An 18872-nucleotide genomic window follows, 5' to 3' on the forward strand; every position below is an offset into this window, starting at 1 on the left:
CACATAAACAGTATTCTCCATTACGTTTAGGAACAATGTGTATCGGGCTTGTCCATGGACTTTTTGAAGGTCTCAGTATGCCCTGATCCATTAGCGATTGAACTTCACGCTTTGCAATAGCAAGTTTCTCTGGAGAAAGTCTGCGGGCTTTGGTAAAGACAGGAGAACCTTTAGTAGTAATGCAATGTGTAACGCATTGCTTTTTAGAAGTAGCCCCAAGCATAGAAGGATTCACTAGATTAGGAAATTTAGATAAAATTTTCAAGTAGGGCGAATCGCCACAAATGGTCTTTAAGCCTAATGCAGTGCAACTGGCATTGCTACATTTGATTGAAAGTGAAGTCAAACTGTCAATCAAACGAGTCTTTCTTACGTCAACTAATAGACCATAATGTTCTAAGAAATCAGCACCTAATATCGGGCGATTAACATCAGCTATAACGAAGAACCATCTAAACAATCTGCATAATCCTAAATCCACTGATAAAGATTTGCAACCATACGTAGAAATTTTAGTATCATTAGCTGCGTATAGCGATAAGTTTGTATCTGCTGCTTTATGTACCTGTGTATCTCATGGGAAAACCGAGAGAAATGCTAGCGCCTGTGTCCACTAAAAAACCAGTACCAGATTTTCGATCATGAACAAAAAGGCGAACTAAACGCCTGCTGTCGCCAAAACAGATGGGCCAGTTAGTTTTCCGACCAATCACTCACAGGGTTTAATGCATTTTGATGCTTTTCTACCGAATTTGAAACGGTACCAACAATAAGGTTTACGTTTGAGTGCACTATCACCACTAGACCTCTCTCTAGAAGTGGATTTGAACGAACTCTTCCCTTTTTGCTAAAATTTTTCTCTTTATAGCGGGATAAGCGGTCAGAGTCGAAATTTCACTTTGAAGTGATTGCAAGTTGATGGTTTCGTTATGGCTGACCTCAGAAATAGTCGGTGTGTGCCCAGTGACTGCTGTAATTTTATCTGCCATTTCTGCTAAATCCGGCAATGTATCCTTACTAACAGAAAGTATCTGCTGTGTATGGTTAGGCAAACGTTGTAACCAAAGGGTTTTAAGCACTTCATCTGAAATTTTCTTGCCAGCTAATGTATGCATCTCATGCAACAACTGAGAAGGTCGCTTCTCAGTTGAGAGTGAGCTCTTGTGAGTGAACTCTGATCCCCAAGAGTGAGCTCTTGGAGTAGAACTCGTAAGTGGGAAGTTTCCGACAGTGAAAACTGTTGAGAAATGTGTGTTTTTAACTGGTTGTAAGAATCATCTGTAACAAGAGCTCTGATCAAATCATTAACATATGATAACACTTCGACATCAAGAGCTGTCACAATACAGTGAAATTGCGTTTTAGGATCAGTAATTCTGGCTATTTTAAAGTTCGATTCAATCTGAAGGAACCAAAGATCGACATCGGATTTTCAGATCGAAAGCTCGTGAAAAGAAACACGTGAAAGTTCTAATTCAGACGACATACCTGTTTCTTCTGTAGCATTCGGCATATCCAAAAAAAAAATTCAGCACAATCCAGGAAGAGAATGGAGGAGATGCCCCTCAATCAGTCAGCAAACGCACCACACACAGGGGGGAAAAAAAAGGCAGCAAGTCACATTACGAAGCGAGAAAGAGTACTTGTTTTCGTCTTCGCGTTCGTGGCTGTCAAACATCTGCTTTATGCGGGTCACCAGTACTGTGGTGATGCTAGTGCTGGTGGATGTCTGGTTGTTATTTCGGAAACATACAGAGTCATGACTCCTTTCTTTTTTTAGTTATTTCGTAGAAGAGAGAGAGATTTTCACGACATGTTCGGTCGACAGTTGAAGCCAGACTGAACTCCAATACAAGATCACACTAGATAATGCCTAACTAGTGAGTGGCATAAAAAATATAATAAAAATATAAAAATTGCGCAAGACAAGCAGTACCACAATCTGTTAAACCAGTTTTGTGGTAGACTTTCGAGAATTGTGTAATCATTTCATAAATTTGCACCAATTAGCAATTCTATTTTTTGATGCATTTATGAAGCCTTCAGTTCTGAGCCATTTTCTCACCAACTTTTGAATACTGCTTTTCACAGGCATTACAATGGGAGAACACTTCTTTTTTAATAAATCATGTGGTTTTTTTTTAACCAAACCAGTATGCATCTACATCTCCACAATGGCAACACATTCAAGTATTGAATATAGCCTATTTTTAGAAGCACATAGCGCAACAACACAGACACTTATATTAACAGTGCAACTGGCTTGAGAAGATCAGCATGCCAATAATAAGATAAATTGTTGATTGATATACATTTGTATGTCTGTAGAGGAATGAATGAGAAGAGTTAACAAAATGTTTAGATAACAACTCACCCTTTATAAATAAGATCATAAAATATAAAAGGTAGATCTTCCCTATAAGAAAAGAGTTTATGCTAGTGAGGTGGACATCTTTTTTTATGTCATTTTATGTATACATCTGTGGTTTTACATTGAAGGGGGGGGGGGGTATAATATTGATTTTCATGCATAAAAATACTACATTTCAACATATATTTTACAGAACTTTTTACTACTTAAGTACATACTTTGCACATATATCTATCCATTTCTCGCTGCTGTCTCTCTAACTCTTCCTGTTCCTGCATTGTTTGAGCAAGCCTTTTTATATGATGAGGAAAATCATTGATAGACATGAATTCTATAAAATTAAATTATCTATATAAACAAACAATAATATTGATCAATACTAACATTTAATCATTAGCATACAGTCAAGTGTCCACACTTAAAATGATTTTGAATTTTGTTCTGAAATATCAACCCCTGAATGAAAAATTAAAAAATACATATGTTCTGAAGGGTGTCAGGCTCTTTCTACTGACAATTTGAGAATTTTAGGTTTACATTTAGTACCTAAAAAAAAATTTAAATGGTAATTGCCCCAAGTTAGGAGTGGGTATCATAACTTGGGACAGTATAGTTTTTGTGTTGATTCATGTTTGAGTGAATTAGTTTTTTAATTTGAAACAGGTTAAATCTCTCTAAAAAAAGTCCTAAGACAATACCAGGCTGAAGACCGTTCAGAAATCATTTTATTCATCAAAAATAGTGTCACACCCTTTATGACAAAATCGAAGTACAAGTTCTTTGGTAATAAAATCACACATCACCGCACACATTCAAAACAAGAAGAAAAAACTTAGGAAGTAGAAAACTTGAAAAACTTGCAGTTAAAACGTTAATGTGTCTAGCAACTTTGCATGACACAAACGAACAAAGAACAAAACACTGAAATGTTTGAAAAGCTAGAGGGAAATAAAAGTAGCTTTTTCTAACCTTCTTTCTTTTCTTCAAAATATATTATTTATTGAATTAATAAATAATATATTTTGAACCATTTAAATATATTGCCACGTATGCAAGCTGAGTAAAGTTTCTAAGTTCGAATATTTAAGTCAACGTAATCAAAAGCTCTTTCCAAATCTCTGTTACGGCCATTTGAGAAAATATATTTTTATACCAGACCAGCATCAAATAATTGCCCCCATGCCCAGCCCATTGGCTGATTGTGGGAATAAGGATGGGCCCAGATAGGCCTATGAAGGAGTAAAGAAAAGAATATATTATGTATGTCTGTAAGTGTGTGAGTGAAGTGAAGTGCTTGAGAAAAAGAAAATTTGTCACAATCTGGTCATTTTTATGGTCATAATCTTCACAGATTTCACACAATTTTTTTTTCTGCCGTCACACCATAATTCTCAACACAAGTCCATACCCAAATGGTAAGTGTATATAGTTCACAAAAACAAGTCCATCGGAATTGGAAAGTGATCAATATTATGTGTTAACATGCGAATCAATTCTATTTCCAGGATATTGTTAATCAGCATTATCACACATACACAAATACACACTCAGGTGACCTCTTCTCGCCAAGGTGGATTTTTTTTTTTTGAATTTTTTGATTGTTTTGAGTAAATAGGTGTCATGATAACAAAAGATTAAATAGTTGCCATAATAATATGGGATTAAATAGGTGCCATATAAATAAAAAAAAAGTAAAGGTTAAATAGGTGCCAAATTTATCAAAAATAAGAAAAAGAGATTAAATAGGTGCCAATTACTAATAAATATTGTTATATACAGAAGAAGGTATTTCTACCTTAGATGTTTCCCCAGGGGAGATGAAATATTTGTTTGGGATGCCTATATATTTTTTGTCTGGATGTCCTAGGCATTGGTCTTTCATTATAATTTACTATTTCTCTAATATGTGCATATGCTGAATTTTCCATATGTCCATATTGATCTTTATTGATTTTTTCAACATAATTCCAGATATGTGAAATTTTAAGATTATTTCTAATATTCTACTTCCTGAGATACCAAGGTATTTTTATACCAGATTAAATCTGATAACACTTTTGAGCTCATTGAAAGGTTTACTTTTAATGCTTGATCAACAATTTTGGATTTGACTTTTACAAAATGACTTATTCATTTTATGTCCTTAGTAAAAGATTTTTCTCTGTCAGATGTCCACTCTGTTACGTCATTATCATAAATAATTAAGATTTATTTTCATCTAAATCAGCATCAAGTGATAGCACATGGAGATATGCTTCCAAAAATTTAATAAAAGTTTTCACAAATCATATAATTTTATAATGAAAAAAAATAATTTAGGCTAATTTGTTCACTCTGTTACGTCTTCCAAAAACTCAACCAATGAAACAGAATGGAAACTATGATTTAAAGTAAAGTTTTCTTAGTTAAGAGGTTTTGAAGCTTTAAGTTAAATTTAATAAGTTATCTATTCAATTTAAACCCTTTACCACATTGTCCTCATCATGTTACTTTTTCAGTTAAATATGAAAGTTAAATATAAACAGTACAGATCATCAAAATCACTGCCAGGCACAGATACACGGAGATGTGGCATAAGGGGCATTTTAGTTCATTGATAATTTTTGTCGCACCACTGTCATTTTCTGCACACGAGGGCTAATTAGACTGGGACCTACAATTTATTACTGATTCCGAACAGCAGACTTGTTTTTTTTTATACACATCGAGAGGTTGGTGTGCTAACCCCTTGATGGAGGACTCCCTGCAGTAGCAAATTTTTCTGTGGTCCCGTCGCCGTTTCTGTTGTACCCCTTTCCGGAAAGTTTTCTGACAAGGAAGAACTGGGTATCGAACTCACGACACCTCTAAACATCCTTTGGTACTTTAGGCAAGTATCTTATCAATCCGGGCTACCGCGCCCTGGCATTTTAGTATGAATAGAGGTCGTTATATGACAATACATTCAGTATTTTATGGGAGAGAACAATTATTTCCCAATATTATTTTTGTTTCCTGGCTCTATCCCCCTCTCCCCAAGTCTCACTAATATATACTCTGGATCACTAATGTGAGAGACATAAACGCGAGATTTATACCAACACCAAATTACCATTCAATTTCAACAAAAAATTTTGAAATAAAAGAAAAATCATCTTGATGATATAATATACAGTTGAGCAAGACCATTGTCCACTCTGACCAGATTTTAAACATTTTACCAGACCAAAACTCAAACAATGAGGTGGGGGGCGTGTGTTTTTAGAATGGGCTAAAAGTTTTTCAAAGGTTATACACAGGAGTCTCTGGGTCACCTATACATTTCACCCCGTTATGTTTTTAGTACCAGATATTTCAAGTATGTCTTCATACCTGTGCTGTATCAAGGTTCATACAAAATTTCCTAAATAAAAATTAAGGAGTTTTAAAGGAGTTTCAAGCAGTTTTTAAGGAGTCACGCAAACTTCATAACTTAGAAGTTTTACAGCAAAAAAAAGGGGCGGGCACATATGCAAATTTACTTTTAATTTGCCAAACAAATTTTCCCTCTTCTCAAAAATATAGACGTAGAAATGGTTCAGAAATTACAACTTCTGATTAGTTACCCATCATCATAAGAATTCATAAAATAATCAATCCACATACATGCTTTCTGTTGTCACCAAAGTGTTCTAAAACCTTCAAGTTTCAGTCAAAAATACTCAAAACAGCATTACATAAATTATAAAAATTCTAAAAGTGATATGTATTCCCCCTCCAATTATTTAAAATAAAAACCACAGCTGACAAAGATTTTTTCTACAAAACTATTTATATTTGCAGCAACTCTTTATTCACCTCTCGCTTAAAATGGATCAACACATACACAAATTCTTTGAAATTAAGTTTTTCAATTTTCCTTCTTGTTTTTCAGTTATACTCAGAAAGAAATTGTTGCAAAATAGGAGCAAATTTCAGGACATACAACACGATGTTTGGCGATTTAGCACTCCTTATATGGTGACATTGGCGATTTAACACTCGTTATTTGGCGAAATTTACAAATTAACTCATAACTCTGCAGACTAGCTCTTATTCATGAAATGAATTTTTTTCCACGAAACATTGGGATTTGACGCAATGACGATCGACCATAGTAATTTCTGCTGCTTGCAGTGGCGACTTTTTTTTCTTTTCTTGAAAACGTAAACTGCGGTCGGTTGTTGAGAAACACTGAACTAGAGTAAACCATCTTCACTGTAGGATTAAGGATATGATCGGGGTTTCAAAATGAAAAGCCAGAGGAGGGGCCGATAATTTGAATAAGGAGCTGGGGTTACCACAATCTGATTCTCTGGGACAAAATCGAGAGCGGGAACTTGCCGGAAAATGCCAATACGCATATAAATTCAATTTCAATCCTCCAAATTTTGTAGAGGACTGAAAGTACTCTTTCAAATTTTGCGTAACTTTTTTTTTTCATAAGATAAAATACCGCTTAAAAAAATAAAAAAAAATTTAATAATAATAATAATTTTTTTTTTTTTTTGGGGATTTCACTCTAAAAGGTTTATGAAAGTTATTTTATAAAACTTGAAAAAAGCACCCAATAAATTGATCGATTGCATTTGAGCAAATGCAATCGATCAGCTTATTGGTTGTATTTTTAAAAGAATTATTAGAAAATTTTTATAGTGTAATGCGGGATTACACTTTAAAGTTTTATAAAAGATCTTTTATAAAACTTGAAAAATTAAACCAATAGGCACATCGGTTCGGTTGCATTCAAGCAAATGCAACCGGTGATTTTATTGGTCAAATTTTTCCCGTTTTATCAAAGAGCTTTTACAAAACTTTTAGCGTAATCCAGGCCTAAGACAGAATTGTGATGTGAATATTTCTAAGCACAGACATTTTGAAAGTCTCCACCACTCCCCTTTTTTTCTACTTGCAAAGTCTTTGATATCTCCTGATTTTTTTTTCTGGAACATCGATGTTTTGGATGTTTTTGGATTGGATTTTTCGAACATTGGATGTTTTTGGAATTTTTTTTTTTTCATATTTTTCCGAAAAGACAGATTTTTTTTTTTTCAAAACCTTTTGAAAATATAGTAAGATATTTTCTCCCATCGACTCATTTTCTCTCACAGACAAAGATCTGAATGAAGGCATCTTTATACCCATATTCTATGGGGCTCTAGATTAAACCACAGAAGAATAAAGAATAACTCTAGGCTGCCATGGGCACTGAATAGAGGTTAAAGGAGAAAAATAGTTACAAAAATTGCGAAAAAATAGTTTTTATGGCAGAATTTCAAACTAAAGTGCTCATGTGAAAAGGTGCGTCCGCATCCGCTCCGTGTGAAAGGGGCCTTAGCTAACTTCTTTATTTCACTTTCATTGTCAATTTTTTTGACAGCGCAACAATTTTCTTTTCCCGTTTTTCTCAGCATATCAGAAGCGGGTGTGGGCACTGTAGCCCGGCCAATCAGGTGTCGTTAATCTCTTAGCTACGCTGGTCATCGGCAGAGCTGTTCCCACCCGCTACAGGGTGGCCTTGAAATCCCTATAAAGAAATCTCCCCCCCCCCAACAAACGCCTTGTTTTCTTTATCCTTCTTTTTTCCAAAGCATCAAGTACTACTCATCATCAACCTTAGCAAAAAATATTTCAGGGTGGGGGAAAAGTAGACTTTTTTAGAAACAGCTGGAAGGTTTTTAAGGGTCCTTAAAAAGAAATTAAAATTAATGACTTTTTAAGGAGTTTTTAAGCACCGCACAAACCCTGTGTATGTTGCTAAATGTGAGAAGGCAATTTCGTTCTGCTTAGTGTCACCGAATTTGGAGCATGGACCTTCATCTATTTGGGCTCATTTGGAACCGATTTTGAAAGTGATGAAAGAAGAATATGAAATAAATGTGGTTCACTTTTTTTCTGATGGACCTTGTACTCAGTAGAAACAAAAGAAAAATTTTTACTTATTAGACAAATATGTCGCAAAATATTTCAAGTGTACTTGGATTTTTTTTAAAGCAAACCATAGAAAAGGAGCAGTTGATGGTGTTTGTGCTGTATTGAAAAGGACAGCTGATAGATTGGTTGCATGTGGGAATCACATATCAGATGCCACTCAGTTTTTCACAATTCTCAAAGATGCCACCAATGTAAAATTGTATGAAATCAAAAATGAAAAAATAAAAGGTATAAAAAAAATTATCCCGAATGATATACCTGTGCTGAAAGGCACTATGGCAGTCCACCAAATAGTAGCAACTGGCAATGGATTGTTGCAATACAGAGATGTTTCTTGCTTTTGTGAAAGAAATGTTAATCTCTGTGAATGCTACAAAAAGAAAACTTACTCTTGCCAAAGACGTATAAAACTGGAAGTTCCATAATCGATTTCAGAGTTTGAATCTCTGGAAAATGACATTCAAGAAAATAGCAAACAAAAACTATGCTATTGACTCCAAAGGATATAGCAATGAAGAAATGCAACTGGTCTAATTAAAGCAGGTGTTCATATGCTCGTGAAATTTGAATCTGGTGGTGTATATTATGTTTGTTGTTGTAACCCAAAATGACATCGAAGATGATGGTGGAGGTCAAAGTTATGTGCTTCAAAACTATGAATGATGCTAGGAAAAGCTATTCTGAGCTGATGACAAAGATATCTCTTACATCCACTTTGACCAGATTTAAAAAATTTTGCCAGAGCCAAAATTCAAACCACAAGGGGGGGGGGGGGCGTGTTTTTTTAATTTCCTCATTGCGCTGATGTTTTTCAGGTATCATAGAGGAGTCTCTGGGATAACTTTCATATTATCTACATAATTGTAGAAAAAATAAAAGTGTATTTATAGAATTGTGATTGCTTACTCTAAATTATATGTAAACATTTCTGTCCACTCTGTTACGGGAAGCATTTTTGCAGTTCACTGGCAAAAAAATTAAAAAGCACTTCAAACTAAGATGTTAAATTATAAGTTATCAACCCATTGTCTGCTAGAAATAAAAAAAAATTAATTTTAAGTAGTTGAAAAAATGTAAAAAACAAACTTTTCTATGTGCTATTTCGAAAAAATCTTGAAAAACAATCAAAAAGACAGAAAAAAAAGTCGAATTTTTTTAAACTACTTTTTTTCAGCCTATGTGTAAGAAATAAGCTGATTTCATTATTTTAAGGGGTAAAAACAGCAGATATAATAACATTTATTTTTTTTACAGCGATCTTAGTTTTCGTAACAGAGTGGACAAAATCCATCATTTCAGGCATAAAACCCAAAAAATAAAATATTATAAAATAAAAGTGAAAAATATTTATGAAATATTAAACTTCAAGTCATTGGCTATAATTTGAGATCAATTTTGTTTCAAAAATTCAACTTTGAATTTTTCATCTAGAAAATGTGGAATGTACACTTTTTTTGGGAAAGACCCATGTACGGTAAAACCTTGATAAGTCGTCACCTCATGTTATCGAAATATTATGACGGCTTAAGCGGAGTGATAACTTAACCGAAGTGCCGTCAGTTTCATGTGCAATGCTGTGAAAACGTATAAATTTAAAGTAATATAACATTTTTTAAAATATGAATTAAATTTACCATATTAATAAAATTTATGGATTGCAAAAGAAAAAATAGGCATTTTTACCTTTTTTGAGCTCTTATTACTTAACTTATTATGGTAAAATAAACTGGTACACTTAGATTCATACTAGTAATTTTTGATTTAGACTAACCCCACTTCTCATTTGAGGGGGCCTTGGGTAGGGAAAAACATAATTAGAAGACCTCAAAACTTTGGAAAAATGTCTGGTTTTTCAACAAAGATATTTTGTTTAAATTTGAAGCCCTAAACTAGTGGGGGGGAGGGTCATGCAGAAATCAGGTATAGCTCGAACTGTCCCCCTAACGTACTAAAAACTTGAGTTGGCAAATGGACTTCCCCAGCTAACTTTCTGCCTTTGAACTGTTTCGTTTTGGTACATAAGGCTTTTATGGTGACTTTTAAGCATGTGGCAATGGTGTTAACAAGCTTTTTTTTAAAGGGAAGCATAAAAATAATCTGTTCCACTCTCTCAAACATTTTCATAGTGATTTCCCGAGATTTGCGACGAGTAAACGAGGGTTTAATAACATTGCCATCTATGAAAGCTAGATTGGCCTGAAGAAAAACGATGACTTAACCGGAGTGGCGACTTATTAGGGTGACAACTTAACGAGGTTTTACTGTATATGAAATGTTTGGATGATAGAGTGTTAGTGTCAGAGTTTAATGTTGGTGTTGATTTTGTGAGTTTGTCTTACAGACATGTAACAAATTTCAATTCCTCAGTGACTTTAAGCAGAGGTCAATATGCTTTTGTTAAATAAATCCCTTAATTTGTGATGATTATTTTTGTATTATTTTCTATATCATTATTCAGGGTTCATACAAAGTTTTTCAAATGAAAAGTAAGGAGTTTTTAAGGAGTCATGCCCCCCACCCCTGAAAAAAAAATTGCACCACTAGACTAAAAACAAAAGTAGCCCGCATGCGGATTGATTTCATTTTAAATTTGTATTTCAATGGTGCCAAGATTTCAACTTTCAGAATTAAAAGTATGATGGGTAGGAATTTCAGCTGCTGAAAAGGAAGAGATATGCAGTGACTTTATGCGCGAGTAACAAGCGACTGTTTGAGAATTTGAACAGTAACAGATCATGGTGATCAGGATTAGGTATTGAGAAGTGTAGTAAAAAAGAAGAGAGTGAGAGTTGTGAGGTAGTAGTATTAAAATTATTTAAAGAAATTGGAAGTGATGTTCAGTGATGAGTTTGCAATAAATTTTGTTTTTATCTTGCTTTTACCGTGGTCACTTCTGTGAGAGAGAGATAACAGATGTTAACCAAATAAGAGTTAAATCACTGTAAACTATTTTTGAAAATATGCTGATAAGCTACAAAATAACTAATAACTTCATTTTTCACTCAAATCCTTTCATATACTTTTTTTCTTCTACAAGTCATGACAGCTTCACATGATTAGTGAATGAGTCAAAAATGTTTTATTAAAAATTAAACATCAGGGAAAAGTTTATGAACATAGCTATACTGGGGGAGGGGAAGGGGTGGGAGCAGCAAAGCCTTCTTGCATCCTTCGGCAGCAACACCCTTTTTCTCGTCACATCATATCTTGTTTATTTCATCCCACTTTGTCAGAGTGATATGAAAAGTGTCATGTGAAAGCACCAGCTTACTGAGGAATTTTACAATCTTAAAGCAACACAAAGAAAACCAGTGAGATTTATCAAGCACCCTTCCAAAATGAGTCGATTTCCCCCATGAGGAACCCCAGCCTGGAGCCCTGTTGTACCCCCCCCCCCCCCAAGAGGACCAAAAAAATTTTTAATTTTACCAACGACTAAAATCCAAGGGCCCCAACCAAGGCACAGGAAGCCAATATGCAGATTTTTTATGGGCCCAATTTTTGGATTTATAGCAAAGTTTTACTGCTAAAGCTACAAAAACAATGAGATTCATCCAGGGTCCCGAAATGAAACCTGTCAATTTCCCCATCATAGACCCCCAACCTGGAGGCCTGTCAGACTTCTTTCTCTTGTGAGGGCAAAGAAAAAAATTTCAATTGTATTCATTTATCAAAGGAATAAATTCCAGGGCCCCCAACCAAGGACATGGGATCCAAATAGTAGATTTTTAGTGGAGGCCCCAGACTGGATTTATCTCGGGCTTCCGCTGTTGCAAATTTTACAAATATTAAACAAAAAAAAAAAAAAAAACAATTGAAATTCATCCAGGATGATTATAGCCATTTTTCTCCATATTAATTTGCTAAAATAGTAATGGTTGGCAGGTATGCACAACAATTGGACATTCCAATTCCATCCCCTGCTTTCGCGTTTCCTATTACAAAGGAGGGCTTTTCTCTCTCTTTATATTCGAGGAAGCTTCCTCTTATTTTTTTAGGCAATGCTATTCATCACTATTGGAAATGCCTATTCTAAGAAAGATCATCAATTCAGAGAAAAAAATAAGGACTTTTTCAGGAGTGGCTGCAAAAAGTAAGGCGTTCTAAGGGCCCTTCCAGAGGGAAATCCTTCCTTCAAAAGTAAGGAGTTTGTAAGGATATGTGAACCCCTGTCATTTGGGTGCACCCTATCCCTCCAAGAAATTTTTAGACCTAATACTGAGACACTCTGCATAAATTCAGCATTTTGTGGGGAAAAAATGTGGTCAGGCATACTGTACTGACTGTTTATTTCTATATTGACAGGTTGAGAGCAAATTTATTCATTTATTTATTGAACAGGTGTATTGAAAAAAAAAATTCAATACAAATTATATAATTAAGTTACAAAAATCATATCTGTGGAAACTGATTACTGCTATCTTAGATTGAAATTTTGTTTTGGCACCCCGCAGAATGTCCAACCCTGAGCTGCCACCGATCAACATAAATTGCCCACCAGAAGCTGTGAAACTAAAAAGGCTAGCACCCCATTGTTTGAAAATTGCCAAAGCTGAATTGCAAAACATATGCACAAGGAGTGAGAAGAGATGAAGCCCATTTTGGAACAATTTTTGGAGCAGCAAAAAATTAAATTATAGAGCAAGGATGCAAGAATTGAAGCAAAAATATTAATGTTACAAGAAAAAACCAATGAATTAAAACAACAATATTTGGGAATGATAACAAAAATTTAAAAAAAATAAAATAAAAAGAAGCAGCCATATTTTCTTGAAAAATGTTTCACAGCAGTCTATTAAAGACTAACTGTTATCCGCGGCTTTGCTCATGTGGATTTGTTAATCTGAAAATTACTTGATGTTGATTCCCCATATAACATTTAAACCCCCATTATGACCGTCATGAAACCAAACTTCTGACCAAATTTCATGAATTTAGCTCCAGCGTCTCCGGCTTGGCGTTATTTCTCTGTCACACATTTGAACCCCCATTATGACCCTCTTAGGGGCCACATTTAAAAAAACCCTTTGTTAATGAGTATTTACATCATGAATTGAAACTGTTGACCAAATCTGATATTTATAGCTCCAGCTGTTTTGGCTCAGCGATGATTCAGAAAAGGTGGGAAAAACTTTAAGAGGCGACAGTACACACCAATACAAATAATTTTCATTAAAGAATGCATGGTCTAACATGAAACGCAAATACACTAGCGGGTTTCAAAATGGCAGCTTCCCAAACGTTAAAACGGCATTCCTGTTGAAATTTACGGGCAGAAAAAGAACACCATGAATGTAATGTAACCCAGGAAGAAGAAACCATATGCAAATTTGCATCACAGTGAATAAAAGGCATGGATGCCAGCCCTGTGAAGTTATTCCAGCATGCAACCGTTTTAATGTACGGGATAATGACGCACTTTAGTAATACTCAGTCCTCGCCTTTTATTCACTGTGATGCAGATTTGCATACGGTTTCTTCTTCTTCCTCAGGTTAGATCTGCATGTGTGCATGGTGTTCTTTTTCTCCCAATAAATTTCAACAGGAATGCTGTTTTAATGTTTTTTAAGTGACTGTTTGGAAACGTGCTAGCGTATTTGCATTTCATGTTAGACCATGCATTCTTTGATGACAACCGTTTGTATTGGTTTGTATTATCACCTCTTTAAGTTTTTCCCATCTTTGCTGAATCACCCTGTATATACACATAGACATTGGCATACGCAAAGGGGGTTTTGGGGGTTTTAACCCCCCCCCCCCCCCCGAGCTAAGAACAAAATAACACTATAAAGTGTTATTTTGCAGGAAAAACGTAAAACCCCCATCAGAAGGAAAAAAAAATAAGAAACCCCCCCTCGAAGAAATTATGCATATGCCTATGTAGATAGATGACATACTTTTTGTTTGCTGAGGGCATTATTTGCTGTCTAGAACAGCAGCAAAAATTTAAATAGACTGAAAATTTTCTACAATAAGTTTTCAATTTTTTCCTTATACAAATACAAATACACCGCCACAACAGGCAAATTGCCCAACGAGGTGGCTGAATCATGGATCCCCGAGCCATTTTTTGGAGGCCCTACCTACTACTGCTACACCACACATGCACCCCGCCCCCGCGGAACCCCCAACGAATCGGTACATGCGGGAATGTGCGTGTACGTGTAGTGAAACCTGACGTGAAGTCTTTTTTTTCTTAAATTAGTAATTTATTTGATAGAAAAATCTTCATTTTTGATTCTTTTATACTTTTGTGTACACCTATCTTCCAAAATACAATGCCTGGATGTGTAACTGGGTAAATTTTTGTGTTTTAGGTCTGCTGATTGCCATGGCAACATGTATGTTTTTTTAAAGGAATAGCCGACTTGAAATTTAAAACCACAGAAAGAGGTATTTAACCAACAACCACACACTGGGAAGTGTGCAGATATCAAGCCTCACCTTGAAAAGTCCTGGAAGTGCTGCAGATCCTCACCCACTGATATATAGAGAATGCATAGCAAACAGGGGGTGTGGCATTTTACTGGTGAACTGTTGATCCTAGAGGTATACTCCCAATTAGAAAAAGTTTCCAAATGACGTGTAGTACTCAGATATGTCATTCATTTTTCTAGGGGTTGTATAGTTATTAAAATAGGTCAATTAAATTGTTGAAATAAGTTTGAATAATTTTTAATGTATAAAAATTAAGTTATTATTACTACCATTAATACCATTAAGGTATTAAAAATACTTTTTATAGTCCCTGTGCGCCCCAAAACCCAATTCATTGTCGTCTCTTCTGATAGAAACATAGAAATTTTTTGTTGGTAAGTGCAATATATTCACTGAGATATTCAAATTCGAAAAATAATTTTTCTGCTAAAATCAAAAGGTTAATGCTATTTTTGACTAAAATCAGGAGAATTTTCCAGTAATTCCGGAGAGCAGAAGGAATGGTGAAAAATCAAGAGTCTCCCGAATGAATCTGGAGAGTTGAAAGGTCTGCCCTATTTAAAAGACCTCAAGATTCTATTTAATGGATCATAAGCCTATGGTCACTGTATAAACATATTGCATCTTGTGCAAACAAACCATTATAGAATTCAAGCTATCTGCAAGTGGCGTTGAACCTCTGACAGATTCACTGCATTTTGCATTTTCTTCAGCCAAGCCTTGATCAAGCTTCAAAGATTCCTTGGTATGTATCAATTTTATCTTCATTTTATTTCCAGAGCAGGCTATTTGTTACATCAATTGATAAGTTTTCAAATGTCATAAAAAAACAAAGTCTTGTTCTACTTACGCAACTGATTAACTAATGTGGTACACGATAAAGCTAAGAGATCTTTCACCTTGACCAAAGAAACCATGGCTGATGCCACACTCTTGAGACATTCTATCCCCAAAGACAAGATTAACAAAAAGCATTGTCTAACACACAAAATGATAGACAATATGAACTAAAACCAGAGTCGAAATTCGAACAGGACAATATTGTTCACCAAAAATCAAGATCAAAGAAATTTTGGTTCTCAGAAAACAATGTCTGCATACCTTATTGGTCAGCCCAAAGATGATATGAACTTTTCAGAAAATGCGTAGAATGGATTGGATTTTAGGTTTATTGGTGCAAGGACCAGTTTGGTCAAACTGCACCAAAACACATGATTATAAAAAAGATTGTCCTTTTGTCATGTCGAAAAATTAAAAAAGGCGCTTGATAAAAAGCAGCATGAAACGTAAAACAATGACATGAATTGTAAAACTATAATTTGTTATAAAAACCAATGGCCTTGATGAATTTAAAAATGCGAGATGCATCGTTATTGTCATTTAAAATGTCATGAAGTGAAAGATGACTATGACCAAAAGCGGTCATAAAATGATGACGGTGACGTGAACAAGTAAAAGCATAAGCAATGGTCAATGGACTTTGACAATGAGGGCACTCTGGTTGACTCTCTCGCAATAACAAATATGATTGTGTGAGGCGACTGTGTCCTATACGCAACCGGGCAAGCAGAACTTCCTTCTTTTGGTTAATTCTGCAGCTCGAACGCCAATGGCCAAGTGTGGGCTTAATGGCAAATAATTTGTTATTTATCTGATTGTTCCAATGATCCTGCCAGCGGCAATGCATCACTTCTCGGAGGATTGAGAAGTGGTCACTGGCAGGAACCAAAAGGCTATTATCGATGTTAGTTGTTTTTTGAGCTGCGTTGTCTGCTTTTTCATTGCCCGGTATTCCAACATGACCTGGTACCCAGTAAAATTTTACTGTGGTACCGTGATGGATGAGGTAATGTAATTCATAAAAAATGGCATGAATGAAAGTATGAGTGTGAAAACTGAAGGATACACAGTGATTGCAATGTGCTGAGAGAATCGCTATAAATGATGCATCGTCGGTAGCGTTTGTGTCGTATGTGACATAGAGCCTGAAGGATTGCGTACAGCTCTGCCGAATAAATAGAGAATGTGTCGGGAAGTTTGAAAGATGTCTCCTCACAACAGATGTAGGCACAACCGACATGCCCAGGGCTCTTAGAGCCGTCGGTATATATGGGGAACCTACTCCATTCTTTCTTAAGTAAGATTACATTCGTGGTTCCACCAAGGTTTAGGAAATTTAGGAAGTTTCGAGGAGACTTTGGGTATTGTTTCATTGGCTGCAGAGATGATACAACTGGTCACAAGGTTGACACAGTGGTCGACGTCGGGTTGTGAAACCATATCCACCGTGATTTCTGCCTTGATCGTGAAGTCTGCCCATCGGGCGGCCACAAGCTTCCACCGAGGAGGACCCTCAGGTATGCTATGGCTTCGATCAAGGCACTTAACCACTAGAAGAAAATGATTGCTCCCGTGGAGGTACGGATCGACCGACCAGGACCAGTTCAACAAGAGTGAGGGTGAACATAAGGATAGATCTATTGCAGTGAAACTATTGTTTGGGGCATGGAAATGAGTGAAATTGCCATCATTTATGATGGCAAGGTCCATGTCGTCTAACAGCCGTTCTACCATTTCCCCACGAGGGGTGTTGCTGTTAGAACCCCATATCATGTTATGTGCATTGAAGTCTCCAAGAAGAAAAAATGGCGGTGGTAATTGATCAATCAGATCTTCTAGATCTCTCTGTAAGATGGTGTCATTTGGTAGCAAATAAATGGGACAGATGGTAATTCTTAGGCCTGTAGAGATTTCCACCGCGATGGCTTGCAGGTTCGTGTGCAGCGTTAAAACGCGCGATGACATGTGATGTGGAACCAGCAGAGCAACACCGCGGCAAGCCCTACTCCCGTCATCGTAGTCAATACGAAAGAGGGAATGTCGCCTGATGCTCCATGTCTCCGAGGGCTTTGTAAAAGTTTCCTGGAGTGCCACACAAACAGGATGATAGCGATTGATCAAATCCTTGAGATCTTCATAATTGGATCTAAGACCACGAATGTTCCATTGAATTATGTTGGCCATAAATTAAGTAGAAGTAGACGGTTCAACATCTTTGAATTCATTCTGGTCTAGTTTCCTGTGAGTACCACCAGTTTGTGACGGATTATCAAGATCCATATCACCAATTGACTTGTCATCAATTAGTGATACATTCTGGAGGGTGGGACATTTAATTGCTCTCTGTATCGCTTTTCTTGAATATCCGGTCTTTAACTGTTTCTTTTTAGATTTATTTCCAGAATTGATCTTGGGTTTAGTACCAGATAATTTGAATGTGTTAGCCGTTGCTTTTTCCGCTTCTTCTTCGGAGGTAGTGGACTCCCTCCGTAATCCAGGGGAGCAACAGCAGCCACAACTATTGCACGGTTGGTTAGATGATGATGTTTGAGTTGATGTGTCAGCTATTGGTTCAGTCTGAGTTGTTACGGATGCTTTGGTGACATTGTTAGTCATATTAGCTGATGATGGATTTGTTACCATATTAGAGTATGTTCTAGTACCTATTGGAGCTTGGTTAGAGGTTATACGACGACGTGCTTCAATATATGAGATGTTATTGAGGACCTTGATCTTCTGGATCTCTTTTTCTTCATTCCATTTCGGACACTTTCTGTCAAATGCGGTGTGGTTGCCACCGCAATTGACGCACTTGAATGGTGAATTAGTGCAGTTGTCCGAAATGTGGTCCTTCTCACCGCACTTTGCGCAGGTGGGTTGACTACGACATGCCGTTTGTGAGTGACCGTATTTTTGGCAGTTGAAGCATCGAACGGGGTTAGGAACGTATGGCCGGATTTTGAGGTTATAATAACCTATTTTGATATCTTTCGGCAACGTTGGTGAAGAGAACGTGAGAATTATATTACGTGTTGGAGCTGGATTGCCATTTTTGCGGCTCATAATATGTTTAGCTGATGTTACGCCTTGAGACGCCAGCTCTTGTGTTAGTTCTTCTTCATTCATGTTGATTAAGTTAGTATCTGAAATAACACCACGTGAATAGTGGGATGAATTTTGACCGTTATTGGAATGTCTCCGAGAGATGTGAGCTTTTGAATGAGTTCGGCTTGTTTGGATGTGTTAGTTTCGATGAGAAGGTCTCCTGAACGAAGTGCCTTCACTGATTCTA

General features: G+C 36.1%; 1 protein-coding gene across 1 annotated transcript in view; it reads right to left on the reverse strand.

Moving 5' to 3' along the window:
- Usp47 (ubiquitin specific protease 47) overlaps window positions 1-18872 on the reverse strand; it is a 507668-nt gene that overhangs the window by 237781 nt on the left and 251015 nt on the right. Inside the window, exon 18 of the mRNA XM_089246367.1 lies at window positions 2590-2702. Coding sequence (XP_089102493.1) covers window positions 2590-2702 — 113 coding nt within the window. The remainder of the gene's footprint in view (window positions 1-2589; window positions 2703-18872) is intronic.

Source organism: Pholcus phalangioides, unplaced genomic scaffold, assembly GCF_987345545.1.
Source record: "Pholcus phalangioides strain wild (caught in Gottingen) unplaced genomic scaffold, Ppha-v1.0 ptg000017l_1, whole genome shotgun sequence".
Lineage (NCBI taxonomy): Eukaryota > Metazoa > Arthropoda > Arachnida > Araneae > Pholcidae > Pholcus > Pholcus phalangioides.